Source organism: Danio aesculapii, chromosome 6 (assembly GCF_903798145.1).
Source record: "Danio aesculapii chromosome 6, fDanAes4.1, whole genome shotgun sequence".
In the NCBI taxonomy this organism is placed as follows: domain Eukaryota; kingdom Metazoa; phylum Chordata; class Actinopteri; order Cypriniformes; family Danionidae; genus Danio; species Danio aesculapii.
Genome location: NC_079440.1, coordinates 50,802,111 through 50,826,341, shown reverse-complemented (window position 1 = coordinate 50,826,341; position 24,231 = coordinate 50,802,111). Strand labels below are relative to the sequence as shown.

The following is a 24,231-nucleotide window of genomic DNA, read 5'->3' as shown; positions in this document are numbered from 1 at the left end:
CGCTGCGTACGCTTTTTCAGATCTCAAATTTGTCTCGCGAGTGCCATTTGCGCCTGCTCTTTTTGCGTAAATCCACCAGAGGCGCTGTCAACTGACTGACTGACAACCCCCCCAAACACGGACCCCCATTCCTAATGACAGCCGATAGTGTTTTCAAAAGCAATCCAGAAAAAAAGAAAAGCCTAATTTTTACATTTTCAGATCTTACAACGTTCTCACCCTGTTATTTACTTGTTTATTTAATTTATTTTGCCTTTTGTTTTACCTGATTTCTGTAACCGTTCTCCGCCAGACTTGAACTCCCTCGTCACCATCGACTCCGCTCTGCGACTCAAATCCTCCAACATATGCGGCAAGTCACTGTGCAAATTGGTAACAGCGGAAAAGCTGTCCACACAGAGGTAAGCGGTCAGCTGGTAGCACGAAAACAAACAGAAGCCATCTGAGGCATCATACAGCCCTGTAGCGTTTGTTTTAAAGACGAAATGCAACCATACATACCTCTGGCTGCATTATTTGCTTTCTCCAGAAATTTACAGTGTGATACAGTGTAAGCCTAACCGTACTGATAGCTGTAGATACTAAACGTAGCTGTTTATTTTGCTGTAGATAAAAGTAAATATGGTCTTAATTTTGTCACTAAACAATCTCAAATCCAACAAAATGTTCGAGCCTATATTATATTTCCAAAAATATTTCAAAGAATATTTCTATTGGCAGTTTAAGAGCTTCTTTGCCAAATTGCAGTGAACAAACAGCAACAAGAAATTATTGAAGAAATCATTATTATTTTTTGTTAATTTCAGTAGTTTTGCTTTGATGAAAGCAATGCAAATGTCTATTCTTAAACTATACAATATAAAACTATTTATTTTCCCTATACCCCCATAAAGCCATGTAGATTGTACAAAAATGTTCATTTACAAAAATTACAGTCTAAGTACCCCTATAAACATTTCGGGAGAGCGCCAAATACATCCCAGGAGCTACATTTCTTTAAGTTTTTGTTTTCGCGATTCCGTCCACTGTGTACGCATTTTCAGATCTAAATTTCTCTCGCGAGTGCCATTTACACCTGCTCTTCTCATGCAAATCCACCAGAGGTCACTGTTGACTGACTGACTGACCAACCGACTGATCCCCCCACCGACCCCCTTCCCTAAACCCAACCAATATTGTTTTAAAAAGCACCGATTGACCAGCGCCCACCCACTTCCATAAACCTAACCAACAGTGTTTTGAAAAGCAATCCAGAAAAAGAAAAACCCTCGTCTGATTTTTACCCCGTTTTCAAATTTTACCACATTCTTTCTCTGTTATTTTACTTTTTTGTTTAATTTTTTGGCTTCTGTTTTTGTTTTACCTGCTTTCTGGAACCGTTCCTCACCAGACTCAAACCTCGTTGTTTCGGTCAACATTTCTCATCTCAAATCCTCCGACGTATGCAACGAGCTACTGGACAAACTGACAACAAAGGGAAAGCCGTCCACACGGAGGTAAGCGGTTAATTCGTTGCGCAAAAAGGAAAGCCGTCATACTGCCCCATATCGTTCGTTTTAAAGATGAAATGCAGCCATACGTACTTCTGGCTACATAATTCGCGATCTCCAGAAATGTACATAGGGCTACGTCTAAATAACCTAAAACATCTAATACAGCGTAAGTCATTGACATTCACCAGACTTTCAACACCCAACCGAAATGCTTCCTGTATATTTTGCTGAAGATAAAACTAAATTTGGGTGGGTAAAGAATCTCAAATTCAACAACCAGTTGAATCCTATATTTCTCAATCATCCTGACTGTCCAAAGAAAGCTTCTGTTGGCAGAGTTTAAAGTTTTCTATAGCTAATTGCAATCAACAACAACAAGAAACAAATGATGGGCATTTGCTGTGAATGCAGTTTTATTTGTTTGTTCATTTCAGCGGTTTTGGTCTTAAACCTGCGTTCTTTTACCTGAAAGCAATGCAAATGTTCATATTCTGGAATTATTCAATGTAGAACAACTCATTTTATATCCATACGCCTCCAGAAAGCCATGTACAAATAACCTAAATCATCTAGTACAGTGTAAGTCATTGACATTCACCAGGCTTTCAACATCCCAACCGAACTGATTGCTTGAGCTGCTGTAGATAAAACTAAATTTGGTCTGAAATATGTGGCTAAAGAATCTCAAACCCAACAACCAGCTAGATCCCATATGTCTCAAAAACCCTGACAGTCCAAAGAATTTTTCTGTTGGCAGAGTTTAAGGTTTTCTATAGCTAGTTGCAATCAACAACAACAACAAGAAACAAATGATGGGCATTTGCTGTGAATGCAGTTTTATTTGCTTGTTCATTTCAGCGGTTTTGGTCTCTAACCTGCGTTCTTAAACATGAAAGCAATGCAATTGTTTATATTCTGGAATTATACCATGTAGAACTACTCATTTTCCATCCATACGCCTCCAGAAAGCCATGTACAAATAACCTAAATCATCTAGTACAGTGCAAGTCATTGACATTCACCAGGCTTTCAACACCCAACCGAACTGATTGCTTGAGCTGCTGTAGATTTGTAACCGTAGCTGTTTATTTTGCTGTAGATATAACCTAATTTGGTCTGAATCTTTGTGGGTAAAGAATCTCGACATCCATTTAGATTCAAACCTGGACTTAGTTTCATTGGTTGTCGATCTCTTTTTTTTTTTTGTACACCTTGAATGTACCTTATTTCCTTTATTTGATGTCAGTATTGTGTCTGTGTCGTATATAGTACATATAAATATATTGATTTCTGCCTTTCGAATGATTATTCATTGTTAAAGGATTACTCTTTGGAGACGATGTGACTAATTCTAAATAAATATATCCTTTTTATAATGGTTTTGTTGGGTTATTTTTGTGCTACGTTAAAGGTATACCAATAGTCTTTTGTTTTATCACAGCTCTGCCAGTGAGAGTGGTTGAGCTCAAGTGCATCAAGTGCATCAAAAGTATCTTGAAGGGGGCGGGGCATGTCAGATACTAGAGAGCATTTGATTGGTTATGATTTAATGAGAAACTGAAGTATGAGGTGGTGGGAATAAAACTGTTGATCCGTTTAGGTGGCAAACTAAAAGCTTTAGATGTTTATATCAGTTTTATATCTTCTAAACGCAAATTTTGACACTGTTTTGGAGCACACTAGCTTATAGATATATTAAAAACTAACAATACTGATACTAACATCAAAAAAACTTTATTTTAATTTCATGCGACCTTTAATTTGCTCTAATGTGCATGAGAAATGAGTTGGTTTGTGATGCTTTTTGATGCTTTCGTGCTACAACAGAAGCCTGATGTTTGAAGCATTATAGTAGTTAACATTATAACGACTATAAAAAAAGACTATAAAATATGCTGTTCTAGATAGTGGCCAGTTACCGGTATCAAAGTATATCAAACAATAACAACAAATAATAATATTTAGCTCACGAAAAGTAATTAATACTTTATTTAAGTCTCTTCTACTCACCAAATCTGCATTTGTTGTACAAAAAAATAGACTAAAACTGTGAAATGTTATTACAAATGTAAAATAACTATTTCTTATTTTAATGTATTTAAAATATAACATTAATTTAATGGCAAAGCTGAATTTGGATTTATATATAAATATAATGTAATAAATATATTTAAAAATTCCATTTAAAATATTTACTCTTATGAATCGGAATTTTTGAAACATATATAAACATATGTTTCAAAATTTCTGATAAATATTCGAGTAATATAGTAATAGAGTAAATATTTTAAATTGAATTTTTTTACATTTTTGAAAAGCTGTTTTTATAACCCTTTTTTCTCTAAAAAAAAAAAAAAAAAAAAAATATATATATATATATATATATATATATATATATATATATATATATATATATATATATATATTTAAAAGAATTTAAACATCAGTTATTTTCATTGTATGTTGATTCATTATTGTGGAAAGCATGTTTGTATGTATGTAATGTGTACTGTATATATTTGTTGTTTTATTAATTTATTCTTCTGTACCATAAAAAATTATTTATTTACCCAATACTTTTTCAATTGACAGTGGCACATACAGTAATAGACTTTTTTAGCGTAAATTAGCCAACATTTAAACAATTATGAAACATTTTTATCCAATTATAAATATTTAAATAAATCACATTTTAATAAATGACAACTTTTCTTTTTTATTATTAACAATATCCTTATCCCAAGAACAACACAGTTCAAAAGTTACATTAAAACCTAATTATAGGCTATTATCCTCCTCTGAATGTCAGTGTGGTTTGATCAAGTTTAGCAGCTTGTTGATATTAAGCCAAACATCATATGATATTATTATAATAAGAGTGAGTGCCATAAAGAATATGTATAAGAAATAGAAAATAATAGATAAAGAAACTAAATAAACACAATGTCCCTGACATTGCAAGTACAAATAAAAATAAAAAATATTAGTTAGAAAATCAGGAAAATATTTTGAGAATGACACAAGGAAGGCTTTTTTACTTAGATTTTTCTTTATTTATTTATTTTGCATCACAAAAACAATTAGCATACAAAAGCAGAGGAATATAGTACCTTCATTGTTTTACATTAACATCAACTGAACAAACTACTAGAGAATAAGAACACTAAAAATACATAAAAATGAAAGGGGACATACAGTATGAATTACAAAAAAAAATCACATAAGAAAATTAGTCCAAAATTGCATACATCCTAATAGCTTTTTATTTTTAAGATCTTTTAGGGTTTCAATAAAATACTTAGGGACTATTTTTGTTTTACACTGTTTGTGTATTTCTCATACATAATCATCAAATTAATAATCAAACTGTGTTCCAAAGTTTCATCGTTATTGTTGTATATCAGGCGGTTCATTCTGCTGTGAATAAAAGGACTAAGCTGAAACAAAATGAAGGAATGAATGTTGTAATGAACGTCAAAACAAAAGATTTGGGTATATGTGCATTCAAAATAGCGGTCTGTGTTTATTCATTTAATTATAATAAAAAATTTTATTTGACATAAATCTGTGAATTTGTCAGGTTTTTTTTAATATCAGCTTTATATCAGCTTAAACTGTGTCAACTGTTTCGTGCCATCCTAAGGCCACCGGGCGGCGGTGAGCCTGGGTGCAAGGTCCCTTTCATCGCTGCTTGCAGCTTTATTAATAATATGACAAAATACAATCAATAGAATAATTTCAGGATGACATAAAGTACATAATAATAATAGTGCAAAAAAACATAAATTAAGGGAAAACAAAAACAAAAACAGACACAAAGCTAGCGTTTAAATAATAAAAAAAATATTACAATTACAGACAAGCAGGACCATTACATTAATCACAATTTTTTAAAATAAAACACAAATTGATCGTTCAATAGTCGTTCTATTAGTATTATGTTAAATAATGCAGAAGTATTGTAGTTCCTTATAAAACAGAGTAAAGCAGGGTCTGTGGTGAAGAAGAAGACAGCCATCAGAATGATGTCATTATTATCGGTGGCGGAGGGAGGGACCGCAGTGCTGATCCTCCGCCTCCTCCAGTGCACACCGAGCGGCGAGTCGGATTCCCATTACTGCGGGCGGGTCTCCAGCGATAACAGCGAGAAATTCATACACATTCATCCAAAAACTCGGACGCGACAGGCAGTTAGACACCTGAGAGCAAACAAGAGGTATGTATGTTTTCATTTTGTGTGTTTAATATCTATTTTCCCATGTCGGACTTTAGGAATGTTGATAGAAAACAAGTTTGCTGGGAAAAGTAGGTGGTGGCTCGAGACGTTAGTTCGATGTTTTCACGTCGGAAATTCAGTCAGGATTTGAGTTTATACATACTAAGCAGTGTGGTAGCAAGGTATGAGTCTATATTCAGAGTTATGTGGTGTCTTTATGTGTTCTTTAAAACATATTCGCAAAGCTCCGTGTGAGTTTCGGTTGTTTTTCGGATTATAGTGAGAAGTAATGAATCGCTGTTTCTGTAGTCGTGCGTAAATCAGTTTCCTCCAGTCGTGAAACAAGGGCGTTGTTGTAGTAGTCGACCGCGAACAAAACTTTTCCACTAAACCCAGCAGAGCCACTAACTAACCTGTTGTTCTACTACCGACTGTCAAGATGACATGTTGGTTTATCAATAGCACTGCCGTTTTACAAATGTGCCTTAGGCCAAAGGCTGCGTGCGTTCTGTGGCAACCAAATGCTTGGATAAGACTTAAGAAAGGCCTGATCTTTAATCCTTGAGGTGTTGTAGGCCATTTTACATTCATAGCTTGAGTTCAGCAATATTTCATACTACCAAGATTTCAGTATGAACTGTAGATAAAACTGTAGTAGACTGTGGCAGGGTGGTGTTTCCATGGTCATGGGGAAAAATTGAAATGTCAGGGAATGTCAAAAGTGTTTTTTTCTTGCTTTGTCAGGCCAGCTAACGTTCTCTTTGAAATGAATAAAGTTGTAAAATGACATGGAGAATTCTAGTGTTTTCCCCCAAACTTATACACTGTATTTCTTTGGCTAAAAAATACTCTTATATTTTTTCATGATTGTGGGAACTAGTCTATAAAATAGTTTAGAATAATTCTTTTTCAGTCTTCACAATTTCTGAATAATTTATCACAATGCTGTGAACATTTTAATAAATAATAATAAGAGTTTTAGAAGATAGACTAGCAATGTTTTCCTATTGATAACATAGGCTAGTATACATCACCACATGGGTTATTGGATACTGAATGCTGGCTTATTGAAAACTAATTGTTTATGAAGTGAGATATATGTATATGTGTGTGTGTATGTATGTATGTATGTATGTATGTATGTATGTATGTATAGGCCATAATTCTTTGTTCAAAAAGAGCAGGTTTTATCTCTCTTTATGAGTAATTGAATACGATATATTAAGGATGCTTCGATCGACCGGCCAGAGATTGGTATTGGCCAATAATCACATTTCATGACACAATCGGTACTCGCTAAACTGGCCGATCTCATGAACCGATCACAATTGTTTGTTTACAAGCAGAGGACACATAAGTACTGAAATCTTTTTACATATCAGAACTGCATGTTTTGTTTTTCCAGCAATATTGCAAGTTCATTAAAACCTGGCAAGAAATAAAATAAAATAAAAAAATGTAATAATTTTGTAAAAAGCAGTAGTTTATGGACCTATTTCCCTATTAGTAAAGAAGTAATGGGTTTATAGGTTTCCATTTTAACTCCTTATGCATTGAATATGCACTCCAAACTTCATTGAGACTTGTTGAATTCTTCTTTCATGATTTGCAGTGTTTCCAAATTGCTTTATTAGTGATTCACTTTGCCAATTATTTGAATGTTTTATTTATTTTGTTCTGTAAAGTTGCTTCTGACCATGACATGTCCACACTAAATGGTTAAGTATCTTAAACTTAAGTATACTTGGACTGAAAATATGCTTTATGCATTAAAAAGTTTCAAGCATCAGAAACGGTACTTGGTATGCTGATCACCATGACAAGGAATCTGTATTTGGTATCAGCTGCGAAAATTCTGATCTACTCCATCCCTGCAAAAATCCATCCCTACTGTATATATTTTTTAAATTTACATAAATAATCCTGGAATTATGCACAATACTGAGGGAGTGTGACAGCTTGTTTTGGTCTGCGCTTCATACATGAGATATCTAAGTTTCATAATTCACAAAGACATATTTGGCAATTTTATACTTATTATTCATTTATTTAGCCAGGAGATCATATCAAGATATTACTCGTATACTAATATGATATTACTAATCTCTTCTTCCAGTGAGACCTGGTTAAGATGGCACAACGTAAAAGATGGACAAACAGTGCTTCCCTGTTGATAACATGGTATATTTTGTACATGCATCACCACATTGTAATGTATTATTGAATACTGGCATAAATATGCCAAAATTCTTTGTTTAGAGTGGGTTTTAATCTTACTTTATGAACAACGGTACATAGTATTCAGTTAAAGTCAGAATTATTAGCCCCCCAACCCCCCCCCCCCCCCCCCCCCCCCCCTAATTTTATTTGCCAAATTTCTGTTTAATGGAGACAAGATTTTCTTTCAACACATTTCTAAACATAATAGTTTTAATAACTCATTTCCAATAACTGAATTATTTTATCTTTGCCATGATGACAGTAAATATTATTTTACTAGATATTTTTCAAGACACTTCTGTACAGCTTAAAGTGACATTTAAAAGCTTTACTTTAATTAGGTTAACTAGGCAGGTTAGAATAATTAGGAAAGTTAGTCTACAGACCAAACCATTGGCATACAATATCAAAAAAATATATTGCTTAAAGGGGCTAATAATTTTGACCTTAAAATGTTTAAAAAAAAAATTAAAACTCTTTTTATATATTATTTATAAATAGTTAATTTTCAGTAAATTTACTAAAATAATACTGGAATAATGCACATTACTGAGGTATTGTGACAACTTATTTTGGTCTATGCTTCATGTGTATGTTTCATAATTTACAAACACGTATTTGCCAATTTTCTAATGATTATTTCCTTGTTTACAATCTGTTGTTATTCCTGTTGTTATATCCTGATTAGGATGGCAGTGCATAAAAGTCGCATGCAAAGACTCACAAGATGGATTAGAAATGTATATAAAAGAAAAAGAAATGCAACCTAAAATAGTCACTAAAAAGTTGCAATATACAATGGTTATACAAGTCATAAAGCAAACCCTTTGCCTTTTATTTAAATTTTGACCATTTTGATAATTATTAAAATCCAAAACACAGCAGTTTCAAATTTCATTTTAAGTTTGACTTAATGTCTTAGGACCAATAAAACTAAAGTAAAAATCTCTTGTCAGTGTCAAACAATATCAACCACATATTTAAAAAAAATGGTGTTTTAAAAAACATTAGAAACGACAGAGGTTTGTCTTATTCTTTTAGACATGCAGAGTGACAGTAGAGCTCCACTGATGGATATGTAAGGCACAATGACTGCCAAAAGTAGAATTAAAAGGCTATTAACAAAGCTGGTCTGGAAATGACAAGGACTGAACACTGTCTAAATCCAAATCTTATTAACTGTTGGTTTCCACCTTCTGTTTGTTCATTAACTCTGATTATTTAATGCAGTTTAGATTGAAAGAGAGGGTAAGTGAATGCCTAGCCCTAGATAATTCATTATGCTGAAGACTAATTGATTAAGACTGATAATGTGTCAAATATATGCAATAAAAAACCCATTTGTTTGATGAGAGAAACTTCTTGCTTTTTTTATGCAAAACGTCAATAGACGACATGATCATTTGATGACATGATTATTTTATTTACATGGCGCATTAACATCACTTAGTGTATGACCTGAGATTGAGCTAATATGGATTTTAGGACTAGTTTCAAGGCAGATCTGCATTACAAATTGCTCCCAGAATCCTCAGCATGCTTCCTGTTGCATTAAGCCTCCGACTGCCATTGTCAACCTGCCATCTGGTGAACTTTGCCACACTTTCAAATATTATCCTACTGCAGAAGTGCATTTTCAGTTTCACAACCTCTTAGGCTATATGCACCATTTTGTCTCTTTTTTTGACAGTGGAGTATTTTTGGCTCACAGGACACATGCAAAACTTTGATAAAACTGGATTTATGAATAATGAGTCAATATGAGTCAAAATGTAGTCACTGTCTGATGGACCAAAGCAAGGCAAACCAGGTCAAAGATGCTATCACTGTTTACCTAAACTAGATCAGTTTATTATCTTCACCGATGAGGTGTTCATGAGTCCATTGGATCGCTCACTGCGTCATACAGACTATATGGAATGGGTTAATATTGTATCTGTCCCTCATGCCTCAGATGACTTCATCAATTCTATTTTTGTTTTGGTGACTTCATGTGATGTAAGTGCAAGTCATGACAAATGCTTTTATTTGAGTCAATTATTATTATTATTATTATTATAGTTCAAATATTTCCCTAATGATGTTTAACAGAGCAAGGAAATTTTCACAGTATTTCCTATAATAATTGTTCTTCTGGAGAAAGTCTTATTTGTTTTATTTTGTCTAGAATAAAAGCAATTTCACATTTTCTTAAGGAACATTTTAAGGTCAAAGTTATTAGCCCCGTTTTCTCGATTGGCTACAGAACAAACAATTCTTATACAATGACTTGCCTAATTACCCTAATTTGCCTAATTAACCTACACTGTAAAAATTGATCAATTATTCCTGAGAGCATATATTTTTAGGTTGTTGTAACTTATTAAACTAAGTTAATCATGTTTTAACTTACTTTTAAAAGTTACGCAAGCTGTTTAACAAGTCAATTTAACATAATATAAGCTTAATTGACTGATAAGGTTAATTTTGATTCAGCTTAAAAATTTAAGGCAATATAAACAGAAATAAAGAGAAATTGGGACGATGCAGTAGGCAGTGCTGTCACCTCACAGCAAGAAGGTCACTGGTTCGTGCCTCGGCTGGGTCAGTTGGCATTTCTGTGTGGAGTTCGCATGTTCTCCCTGTGTTCTCGTGGGTTTCCTTCGGGTGCTCCGGTTTCCCTCACAGTCTGAAGACATGCAGTACAGGGGCTAAATTTTATTTAGGCTAAATTGTCCGTAGTGAATGAGTGTGTGGATGTTTCCCAGAGATGGGTTGCGGCTGGAAGGGCATCCGCTGCGTAAAAACGTGCTGGATAAGTTGGTGGTTCATTCCGCTGTGGTGACCCTGGATTAGTAAAGGGACTAAGCCGAAAAGAAAATGAATGAATGAATGAATGAATGAATGAACAGAAATCAGGAAAAATGCACTCAATGAAGCTAGTGACATCACTGTGACGGTTAGGGGTGGTGTTAGGTGAGCCCATTCAAAAGCATTGCATGCAGCTCAGATTGCATCTGCACCAAGTCTGCAGCCAGACCCCTCTCAATAATTCTGACCTCAACTGGATGTCAATTGCATTATTGTCATTTTTTACACGAGCGAAAGCCATAATTGTCATAAAGGCTCTCATGTGCTTCAAGCTAATTCAAAAAGCGAGCTGGCTTGACAATTTTGAACAAAAAAAATTTTTTTATTTATTATTTTTTTTAAATAGTATCTTTATTTAGTTACACTTTTTTTAAAAATAATTATTCTGAGTTATTTTTACCTTTATTTATAGTACCAAAGATGGTCTGCACACAATTTATTTAAAAACTCGCAGAAGAAAAGGAAAAAAATAAATGTTTTAGCTGTGTGCCTTCGTCAATGATTGACGTGATCCTCGTCACTGATTGAATACCTTTTATTTATAGGACAGTATAGAGTGCCAATACGAAAGCATGCGGAGGAGAGAAATGGGGAAGGATTGTCAAAACTTGAGCACTTCAGCAGGATGTGTCGATACATTGGTGCTTACAAAAAATACTAAATAAATTTATATAAAACAAAGTTGGCGAATGTGGCTCTGTGATTAGCAAGAAAGTGGCTGGTTCGAGTCCCGGCTGGGCCAGTTGGCTTTTCTGTGTGGAGTTTGCATGTTCTCCTTGTGTTGACGTGGGTTTTCTTGTGGTTTTCCCCACTGTCCAAAGACATGTGCTGTTAATGAATGAAAAACTAAATTGGCTGTAGTGTGTGAGTGTGTGTCTGTGTGTGAATGATTGTGTATGGGTGTTTCCCAGTACTGGGTTGTGACTGGAAGGGCATCTGCTGTTTAAAACATATGCTGGAAAAGTTGACTGTTTATTATACTGTTGCGACCTCTGAAATGAAGACTAACCGAAGAAAAATGAATGAAAACTGCAGATTTCTCTTGCACACTCAATACTTTAATTATATTTATGCACACTTCAGTTTAGACTTTGAACCATAAGCTTCTGAATTTGTTTGTAGCCCTTTCAAGTGTTGGCATTTGTTTTTGAGAACTTTGCCCTGGTTGTGTAACCTTATAACCTTACTTTGGGCCACGGGGAGCTAAGGATTTGTAGCTCTCTGTGAACTGCAATCTATTATTCTGTATCTTAATCTTAAATCAAATTGGGGGCATAGTGGGTCAGTGATTAGTACCGTCGCCTCAAAGCAATAAGCTTGCTGGTTCGAGTTCCGGCTGGGTCAGTTGGCATTTCTGTGTGGAGTTTGCATGTTCTCCCCATGTTCGTGTGGGTTTCCTCCGGGTGTTCCGGTTTCCCCCACAGTCCAAAGACATGCACTATAGGTGAACTGAATAAACGAAATGGGCTGTAGTGTATGGGTGTGCGTGTGTGTGAATGAGTGTATGGGTGTTTCTAAGTAGGGTTGCGGCTAGAAGGGCATCTGCTGCGTAAAACATAAATCGGAATAGTTGGCGCTAGGGCTGCACGATTAAATTAAAAAAAGATCACAATCTCGATTCGACCCTATACACGATCTTAATTCAGCTTTTCTACGATTTACACAATTCTATTTTCAAGGTCAGGAGAGAAGGGTAAGGCAGACGCACAAGTCTTCACAGCAACTTTGAACTTTCAAATGGCGTTAAAAGTAACACATACTGTATTTATATGGTATAATTCACCCAGAAATGTAATTTCTGTCTTCATGTAATGATGTATTCGTGGCCGCGAAATGAGCCGCATTCGGAAGTGAAAGTGAAACCTGTACGCACATCATTTAAATGATCATTTCAGAGTTATGATTACGGCAAGCATTTGATATGCTTTTTTCTTTCATAGCGAACACATAGTGTTGTGCATGAAAATAAATTTTTACTGTGTCAGTATAACAACCCCAGCCAATATATAATGCAAGAAGGAATCTGATAATGGCAAAATTCTAATTTTACCAGTGAAAACAAATGGTCTAATAATGTTGTCAATAACAGATGACTAGCACATTTCTTAAATATAATCAATCAACTTTATAATTATGAATAGTTATATTCTGATGTCATCATTTTACTGTGAATTAACAGGACATGTTCAAGTCCACCATAATGACTGTACAAAATGTACCATTTAAAGCAACAGTATACCTACACATAGGTCTAACTGTTATTATTGTTGTTGTTGTTTCACCATATGTTTGAGTATTAACAATAATAGGCAAATCATATTAACCTTTATTTTGAATTTACAGAATCGTGAGAAAATCGTGATCTTAATTTTAAGCAAAAAAAAATCGTGATTCACATTTTTGCCAGAATCGTGCAGCCCTAGTTGGCGGTTCATTTTGCTGTGGCGACCCCTGATAAATAAGGGACTAAGCTGAAGGAAAATGAATTAATGAATCTTAAATCAAAGTTTCTTTTTTCTTTTTTTAATGTTCTTATGTTATTGTTCCTTGGCTTCCCCCTTTATTTATTTTAAGTGTATTTTGGAACCTATTGCAAGTTACTATATAGTTTGAACTACAAAATAGCTGTGTATGGGATTAGATGCACGGTTCTCTGAACTTCCACCTGAAGCTTGTTCTACTTGTGGTACATTGGGAGCTTTGAGATTTGTTCAAATGTGTCACTGGAAACGTTTTCAAGCTGATACTGATCACGTGGATCTAAGTTTCTCTTTTGAACCTTCAACAATAGATCAAGATGTGTTGAGGTTTTTAAAGTTCCGTCTGTTAGCTTCTGTAACCTGAATTACCTGCTTGCCATTATTTGTGTAGTTATCTTTTGTCAATAATTGTGAGCGTGTATTTTTCAGATGACTCATGTGAGTGTTTACCATGTTTTCGAACACATGAAGTATTGCTTCAGTAATTCTAATTTAAAGGAAGATTTCAGAACATTTCAGACCCTGCTATGCAAGAGATGCTTTGTTTATAAGGAAGTCTTCCTGATCAAGTTAATAAAAGTGCTCCCTGAACATCCGTGGATTCCTCCAAGCTTAGTTTCTCTTTTGATATCAAAGCAATTATTTTAAAAAAGCAATGTTTCTGGTCAAACAGGACTGTACATTTAAGATTACTCTCTTATTAGAGACATGAACGTTAAAAAAACTAGTTAAGTATTATTATTTTTAGTGGCTGTCAAAGTAAATTGCTTTTTATAACAATTAAAAGATTAATACAATTATGAAACATACCAAAAAAGTATTACCTACTATACCAATGATATCTCTACTTTGCAATGTTGCTGATTGAGGGGATCTCTCCTCCAAAATAAAAAAGCACACTTCTTTCAAGAAAATCACTATATAAATGTAACAAATTATATAATATAGAAAAGAAAGTTTATAACATTAGTTTAGCACTTTTTGTATTTGAATGTGATAAACAATCAGATGTATTTAAAAATAAAAATACAGCTTTGTAATTAAATTTAAAATGAAAAGCAGGTGCATACATTTTAAATGAGAATGTGTACTACTAAAAATTTGTAGTTCAGTTGTATCATATTTTTATCGTATTGACATTGCTGCCTAAAGAGTAGTAAAAAAAATAAATAAATAAAACAAAACAAAGCTGTTAACCCGCTTGTCCAAAAATTCTCCAAAAATTGTCTATAAAGGTCTACACGATATTAGAAAAAACTAACATTACAATATTTAGTTTTTCTGTAGTTTTATATATTGGATATGAATATAATTTGACAAGATCACTTAAGTAAAGCTGTGGTCACACTGGATTTTTCTCCCCATAGACTTCCATGCGAATGCCTCAGTCCAGAAACGCAAGCTCATGCGACAAGTTTCGCAGTTCACTGTATGCAAAGTTCAAGCTAGGTGATCTGCGAAATCACATCATGTGACTGTGTGAGACCAATTGAAGATCAAAACATGACTTCTTGGACAAAAATTTAAAATATGGACCAATCGCTCACTTTTTCTAATGTCTAATCATCTTGTTTAATCCCGCCCCTTTTCGCAGCGTGGTATTGATGTTGGTAATGGCTCATAACCGGTTATTACGTACTGACATTTATCTCATATGCTCTATGGTAGCTTACTATGGAGAGGGAGGCGATCGCGAGTAATTAAAACACTCCAACTATTTAAAAACGCAGAACCCATGCAAAATTTCACTGCGTGTGTGTTGGCTGGACAGTCTTTCACTAACCCTGATTTTACAGTAGAAGACCCCATTTCACTTTATGAAAAGAAAATGAAAGTAAACTCCATTTTTCTCTCTCTCTCTCACTGGGGACCTTTGACCTGCTGGCGTGACATTTCCTCTCCTCTCAGCTGTTATAGCGATACTTTTGGATCCAGACACAAGCATGTTTGCAGAGCGAGTTTTCTCCACTGCGTCTATCATCACGTCCCTTTATCAGTGTCACTTATCGCAGTCCTTTCTGTTGAGCGCATGAATATTCATAGGTGTAAACAACTCGCTTGACAATGCTCAAAAAGCAAGCGGGATAATATTTACATTTGTTTATTTGCAATAAATGCTCATGTTGTTCCGTGCATGTACTTGAGTATTGTTTGATGCATTCAAAAAGTAATAAAATTAAAGGTACAGTACATATATCTGACAGCTTTAATTAAAGAACCGGATTGTGTTACAAATACATATAAAATGTATTATAAAAATTACACATTTTAACATGAGAATTTTTGTGCTGTGAAGTAAAATATGAAATTGTGTATGGAAAGCATCGTCAATTCACCTAAATATTGAATTGAACTGAATCGATGGCATGATAATCTTAACCAAACCGAACCGTGAGACCAGTGTAGGTTCACACCCCTAAATTAAAGTGAAGATGAAATAAACAATGAACAAATGAAGTAAACCGTGCTGGTATTTGGTATTGAGGTACAGAAAATAAATAATCAAATGTAAAATAACACTGTATAGACTATGAATAAATAGCTAAACTCGTATAATCTTTGTTAATGCTGCATAGCTTTACAATAAAGCTCAAATGTTTGAAATTTATTTGAAATCTTAGTTAGAAGCCTTAAAAACACATCCAAATAAAAATCTTTCACACTATTAGATTAGAGATGAACTTTTCAGTAGCTATGTTTCCATCCAAAAATGCGAATTAACTTTATCCTCACATCTTTTAAGCGATGTTCGAGTTTTGCGCATAAAGCAACTTTCCATTCAACGAGTCAAAGCGAACAAAGTCGTCACTTCCTGATTATTTGGCGCCAAATATCAACATTTAATATAAACATGTGGTAGGAGAAGCCGCGTGAATCTTTTTTTTATGTAATAAATGACTGACATGCAGTGAACACGCAGTGGCGTTTGAAGGTGTCAGACGTGGAGGACAGACGCTCTTGATTCTGGAGGTGATTAATAATAAAATAACACTAATATTGAAACGGTTCAGGCATTTTAGAATAACCAAAACAACATTTCAGAAGTTTTACAATGCGTTCAGCCTGCTGGTTTGTCCATTCATACACATTTATATCATCACATGATCTCACATGGTCACATGATTTTTTTTTTTTTTTTATGCGCATACTGGAATTTGTTCTGTAAAAGTGTTTCCATCACAGTTTATGCGCATCTTTTCTTATCCAATAAAAGGTTTATCCTACTCAGTTATGTTTTTTTATGCGCATTTTTAAAATGTATGAGCATCTTGGGTTTCCATCAACCGGTTTTTATGTGCATCTTCAAAATGCGAATAAAAATAGGTGGATGGAAACGTAGCTATTGACACCAAATTACATGTTCTGAAATGTGGATTCTGGTAAGTTACAATCCCTTATAATAATAATAATAATAATAATAATAATTATTATTATTATTATTATTATTGTTATTAGTATTATTATAAAATGTGAAATTCCTGTTCTTCGATGTGACTATTTCAGATTCGCACATTGCGATATTGATGCTGAAACAATAAATTGTGCAGCCATACTCGTATAGTGTCACTTTAGAGCAATATACGCTGGTTTACTCTGTCATAGAAACTGCAGTGCCTTCAATTATTTCAGAAGGCTTCCCTCAGCTCTCTCTCCCAGCCTGTTACTAGAAAATGAACCCGTGTTTTTCCTGTGGGTGGATGGAGCTTTGTGTGAGAAACTGAAACCCAGGCCGTGCTAAAAATAAAGTTCTTTCTGCTCCAAGGAAGTCCAATCTGATGGAGGCCTGTTGATAAGTGCTTGTGCTAACACGATTCCAGACAGTGGAGAAGAGAGATTGTGTGTGTTGGAAGATCTCTAAGGAAGAATAGATGAGTATTTGGGCGGCTCAGAAAGGGAGACACAGCTGTGCATCCCTGCTTGCACATATTCATCATGGATGCGGGACAAATCTCTCTCTCATCGCCCACATAAAGACCCGAGTGAAATCTCTCAGTTTTTCTTCAGAATTATAACGCTACCAGTAGCACTAGCGAGTGCAGCAATTGATGTTGGCGATCAATTTCTTGACATATTAATGAGATAATACATGCTCCTTGGGGATCTCACTAAGTTGATTATGACTAAATGCTTTCCTCTTATGCAAAACTGACATGTTTCTGTTTATAGAGCAAATTAATTAGTCAGTGTAAGAATAGTGTACAAAATAACACTTACCAAGTGGCAGATGTAATGAAAATGGGTTGGATGAGTATTAGTATGTAAATAAAATGCAACAAAATACAAGGTTTTATATTGAACTGTCAAATATTCACTTTCGGTTTGATTGCAAATTGTACAATATAATACATTAGTATTGATATACACTAACCAACTTTATTAGGTACACCTTACTAGTACTGGGTTAGTCCCACTTTTGCCTTCAAAATTGGCTTAATCCTTCGTGGCATAAATTCAACAAGGTACTGGAAATATTCCTTAGAGATTTTGGTCCCTATTGACATGATCGCATCACTGCAGATTGGTCGGCTGCACATCCATGATGTGAATTTCCAGTTCCATCCAATCCCAAAGGTGCTCTATTGGATTGAGATCCGGTGACTGTGGAGGTCATTTGAGTACAGTGAACTCATTGTCATGTTCAAGAAACCAGACTGAGTCTTCTGCTGTTATTGCCCATCTGCCTCAAGGTTCAGAGATGCTCTTCTGCATACCTCGGTTGTAACGCATGGTTATTGGAGTTACTGTTGCCTTTCTATCATCAAGTCATCAACAAGGCATTTGCTTCCACAGAACTGCCACTCACTGGATATTTTCTCTTTTCTGGACTATTCTCTGCAAACCCTAGAGATAGTTCTGTGTGAAAATCCCAATAGATCAGCAGTTTCTGAAATACTCAGACCAGCTCGTCTGGCACTAATAACCATGCCATGTTCAAAGTCACTTAAATCACCTTTCTTCTCCATTCTGATGCTCAGCTTGAACTGCAGCAGATCGTCTTGACCATGTCTGCATGCCTAAATGCGTTGAGTTTCTGTCATGTGATTGGCTGATTAGAAATTTGCGTTAACGAGCAGTTGGACAGGTGTATCTAATAAAGTGCCCGTTGAGTGTACAGAAATGCTAACTGACCCAGCCTGGGCTCGAACCAGCGACCTTCTTGCTGTGAGGCGACAGCACTACACACTGCGCCGCTTAACCTTGAATGCACATTTTAAATGTTTGTTTTGTGTTAAAGACACTGCTTGGGTATTTGGGGACATTCTTGTGCGCTTGCTTCCTGTTGCTCCCACACACTTAAGTTGCCAAGACCACAATTAAAGGTATTTGGATGGGTCTTTCATGTGCACTTATGGACGTAAATCTGGGCTGGGATGTCCCATTAATTATTTTAGCTCACCAGCATCCCATTTGTAGCCATTTTGTGCTTTCAAAGTAAACTTTTGCTGATTGTTCTGACTTTTACCTGATAATTAAAGTGAGATTCAGTAAGGAGACGCAACAGTACTGCTTTGAGAAGCATAGATTTTTTTCCTTCTGCTGTCACTGAAAGTGTTTTTATTTGCGAAACAGAAAAACAGACAATATAGTGTCTAAAATGTTAACACTGACCAAGTTACATCATACTTCTTGAATTGAACATTTAAATTAACATAAGATTTGCAATCACGCTCTTACATACAGTAGGGCTGGGCAATTTGGCCTAAAAGTTTGGTGGAGGACAATCATGGTTTGGGGTTAAATTCAGTATGGGGCGTGCGAGAGATCTGCATAGTGGATGACAACATCAACAGCCTGAGGTATCAAGACATTTGTGCTGCCCATTACATTACAAATCACAAGAGAGGGCAAATTCTTCAGCAGGATAGTCCACCTTCTCATACTTCAGCCTCCACATCAAAGTTCCTGACAGCAAAGAAGGTCAAGGTGCTACAGGACTGGCCAGCCCAGTCACCAGAAATTAACATTGTTGAGCATGTCAGGTTAATGAGCGTAATGCAGAGGCCTTTGCCTTTAATATAAGCCACTTCTGATAGCAAATGATCAACTAGAAGTCAAGTTATTATTTGTTGTTCCTCAAACATAAATCGGCGACAAGACCTTTGTCAGGTAGTGTAAAAACCAGCCTCAACCTAACAAAACCGGTCATGTGACTCAACATACAATAGAGAAAGTAACTGGAAAAATTTGATCGATTATAGGTTCTGAATGTCGATTTTGATTACTTTTCGATTAATCCCCCAGCCCTACTCTTATATTTGGGTAAACATTGCTTTTGCTTGTGTGATTATTACTTAACTATATCATATAGTAATATAAATCTTAAAGCAAAAACATATACAGGGATATTTTTTGTTTTCACTACTGTTACTGAGTTTTAATAGGCCTCATCACATAGTGTATACTTTTAAACTCTTAAAAGAGAGATGTTTTTATTAGTTAGTTTTTTTGCAAAGTGATCAACAAGCCAACTCATCTATTGTTAAAACAACAATTAGAATGTAATCATATACTAAAAATATTGCCTTTATTTCCCATAAACAAGCCAATGGTGATGGTGGCTAGGAACTTGTTGATAGAAATAAAATAATGTTGCATTAGATTGTTGAAATGAATTGACCTTTTCATGCATTCACAAGTATGCCGACAGGTCCATTTATGTTCATAAGCTTTGCGTGCATTGTGCTGTGTGTTTTACAGCCCAATGAGCCCCATGTCCGCAGGGTGAGTTTATAACAGATTAACGTTAAACAGATGTTCGTATCATGTCTGCATACGTGTTTCACCCGTCTGATCTTGATTCAGTGTCTTGCATTCGTGCCTTCAGGCCTGTTGTTCTGTTATGGTGGACAACATATGGCTTAATGGCAAAGATAACATTGGGCTATCATTTTAAACAACACATGCATGGAAGATGAAGCATAGAAAGAAAAATATTGAATATGCAACATTTCCTGGTCATAATTAGGGCTGCCTGCTACACTATAAAGAAATATCTGTTAATTAACAGTTTCAATATTTTGTGTTTTCCGTTTATTTACGGTTATGAATTACGTTATGGGATGTTGATCTCTGCTCTGTCCACTTTTGATGTTGAAAATTCAACTCAAAGTTACTTTTATTGACATTTTGGTAGTTTGAAGTAATGTATTATAGAGGAAATATTATACAGGGAATAAATATTTAAAGTAACAGAAAATTTAGTGGCAGTTTATTACAAGGTTTTTGTGCCATAAAATACAACACCAACCCAAACAATTATACTAGGGCTGCACGATATATCATTTCAGCATCGATATCGCAATGTGTGCATCCACACTAGTCACATCGCAGAATCTGCAATGTTGAATCGGCATTATTATTGATCAGAATTTGAAAACACTCATGATTTGTGAGTTTTTACAACGTTTAATCATTAAGTTACCAAAACATCTATTATTTGTGTTTTTATCATGCAATTCAGTTTAAAAGTATTCAGTTAAAGAAATGATGGGTTGCAGCTGGAAGCGCATCCGCTGTATAAAACATATGCTGGATAAGTTGGCGGTTCATTCCGCCGTGGCGACCCCTGATTAATAAAGGGACTAAGCTGAAAAGAAAATGAATGAATGATTTCAGACCAATCTGTATCTTCAATTTCTTGACCCAAATTTTTTTTCACACACGCGCTTCAATCTCTCATTGCATTAGAGGTCCCATAATACGATTCAAAAATATTAATAAATGAGAAAAAAATCATAAATAAAAAATAACGGAAAACTGCTAATTTACGGATATTTATTTACAGCGTATATTGGAAAAATCTAACATTGAGATATTTTGTTATTCTATTGCAATATGACGGTGCCGCGGGGTCTTAAAGTATTAAATGTTGATAAATCAATTATGAGAAAATTAAGGCCCTTAAAAGGTTTTTAAAAGTCTTAATTGGGTTTTACGCGGTCTTAAATTTTGTTGAAGCGTTGTCCCAATTGTTTGACTCCAAAAAAGCATAAATATATTTATTTTCCTCCTAATATTAATAACTGCGTACTCGATCCACATGATTGGTTCAGGCCGGGGGTGTGTCCAGCCAAGCTCCTCCATCCGAGTGATTTCGTGTAATTTGCAAAAAAAACGCGGCAAGGTGACGCTCTCCACATGTAGCGACACCATAGAGCGAAACAGACGGCAAAATGGGAAAATGTAAGTTTGCGTACTCCTGGTTGGGGAAAGATGAGTTTAAACAGTGGCTGAAGCCGTCGCTGAAAACAACCGTGTTATTTATTCTTTCAAGCTTTGTTTCTTTCGAGCTAATCCGATGTCTGTGTGCTCCATTGATTTATTTAACTACAAATGTTTATTAACAACTGTTTATCAAGTGAAAGGTTTGATACTGATTAGAACTTGAAGTGGCGATGAGGTCTTAAAATATTCTGAGAAAGTCTTTTAAAAAGTCTTAAAAAGATGTTGAAATTACCTCTAGGATTCCTGCATATACCCCTGTATGAATAAAAGTTCTCCACGTGACTTAATATCTCTATGTGGCAATGATTTTAGATTGATTTAGATGATTTTGTAAGCGAGTGCATCTGCATATAATCTAATAAACAATTTACAAGAATAGATACATACCTTAAAGAAAAAGATACAATTGCAGTAAACAGTGTTTTATCATTTTCAGAGTCTTTTAACAGTGTTCAGGTACAGTAATTGAATAATGAAAATAAATATTATTCAATAAAATGAATCATTATTAAATTTAAGGTGAATGATCACGTTGCGAAAACGCTGCTGGAGTGATATATTGTGCAGCTCTTGTCATAGAATAGTACTAATAATAAAAATGCTTAAAAGCTGTCAAGTTTCAAAATGTCTAAAATGCCGTGAAAGTATCCTTAAAGTAGATCAATTGACAGAAATGTCTTGGACATGAATCTCATGAAAGCACAGAGAAGGTTAATTGGTGAACAAATCATTTAGAAAAGTTTCATGAACTCTTTTGTTGGAGAACAAATTGTTCTTCTGAGTTGGATGTTTTCCAAGGCAGTCTTTTTGGACTCAAGCCAGCTGTTCAGCATGTTTTCATAGTGCATTGAACTCTTTTAGTGTCAAAAGATCAGAAATGAAGAGGGTTTTCATGACATGGAGCTGATTGTGGTTGAAGAAAACGTTTACTTTTTTTATTTTTTGCTCTTCAGGTATGGCGGCTATCAGGAAAAAGCTGGTGATCGTGGGAGACGGAGCATGTGGGAAGACCTGTCTACTCATAGTGTTCAGCAAAGACCAGTTTCCAGAAGTCTACGTGCCTACTGTGTTCGAGAACTACATTGCTGACATTGAAGTCGACAGCAAACAGGTTGGTATTGATTTTTGTCCGCCTCCAAAGCCCCAGCGCCTGCTTTAATGTAGCTCATCCTGCAGTGTTTACACACATTGAAGTTTGGGTTTGAAAAATCACTGATTGTGAAACCCAAGCTCTGATCTGAGTTTTGCTTTTATTGATTCTTTTCTTTTCTAGTCAATTTTACCATGATTATCAAGCAATACATAAACATTGTTGTTGTCGTTTTTGGTGTGCTTTATAGATGCATTATCCAAATAAGCCTTTAAGATACTATATATATATATATATATATATATATATATATATATATATATATATATATATATATATATATATATATATATATATATATATATATATATATATATATATATATATATATATATATAAATATAAATAAATAAATAAATAAATAAATAAATATAAATGAATAAATAAATAAATATATATATAAATGAATAAATAAATATATATATAAATGAATGATAAAATAAACACTTTTACTAAAAGCAAAATTAAAATAAACAAAAATAGCAAAAAATTACTTTATAATCAATGTTTTAGAATGATGTTTTTTTTAAATAAAATCTTATTATTATAAATAATGATAATAATTGTTGTTTTTGTTATTATTTGATGGTTTTTTAATTATTTTTATATTATTCTTTTTAAATGTAATATTGGCTTGAGATTTACCTTAATAAAATAATTTTAGATAGAAAAAAAGTTTAAAAAACTTTAAAAAGTTTATTTTAAGCAGCATAGACCCATAAAAAAAATACAATTTTGTATTTAGCAATTCATTCATTCATTCATTCATTTTCTTTCAGCTTAGTCTCTATTTCAGAGGGGCAACTATTCGGTGTATGTTTTACACAGCGGATACCCTTGCTGCTGCAACCCTCTATTACAGTGAAACACCCATACACACTCGCATTCACACTTACACTCATACACTACGACCAATTTAGTTCATCCAATTCACCTATAGCGCATGTCTTTGGACTGTGGGGGAAACCAGAGCACCCGGAAGAAACCAACACCGAGAGAACATGCAAACTCCACACAGAAATGCCAACTGACCCAGCCGGCATTGCTAACCACTGAGCCATCATGCTAGCCCGTATTTAGCAATTACAAAATATTATTATTATTATTATTATTATAGACATTGTTTTAGAATAGAGTGGTCAAATTAAAATAATAATAATAATAAGTGTTATAAACTTGATGTGAAAGTGAATAATCCTGCCTTCAAAACATTGAAATAAAACACTGAAAATGTCAAAAGCATAAAATTACTTTAAGAAATGTTATGAAGACAACTGAAAGCGATGTAATTCTTAAAGAAATAAAATGATGTCATTAAAATTATATTACAAGAAACTGCACAATATATCATGTCAGCATCGATATCGCAATGTGATCGTTCACAATAGGCACATCGCGAGTATACGCAATGTTGAGATTATACTTTATCATTTTGCAAGTGTTTTTTGAGGCCTGTGATTGTTTGATGGTTTTAAAAGCAGTTAAGTATAAGAAATTGTACCGTTTGTAGCTTTGACAAATTAATAATGATTCATTTTATTGAATTATTTCCAAAATGAATACTATGAGATATACCTGAAAGCAGTTTGACTTTAA

The 24,231-nt window shown here is 34.4% G+C and overlaps 1 protein-coding gene across 1 annotated transcript in view; it reads left to right on the top strand.

Annotated features, from left to right (window-relative positions):
- Positions 1–5,575: 5,575 nt before the first annotated feature.
- rhoca (ras homolog family member Ca) overlaps positions 5,576–24,231 on the top strand; it is a 39,494-nt gene continuing 20,838 nt past the window's right edge. The window contains exons 1-2 of the mRNA XM_056460462.1: positions 5,576–5,709; positions 22,439–22,596. Of these exons, the coding sequence (XP_056316437.1) occupies positions 22,441–22,596 (156 nt within the window). The 5' untranslated portion in view covers positions 5,576–5,709; positions 22,439–22,440. The remainder of the gene's footprint in view (positions 5,710–22,438; positions 22,597–24,231) is intronic.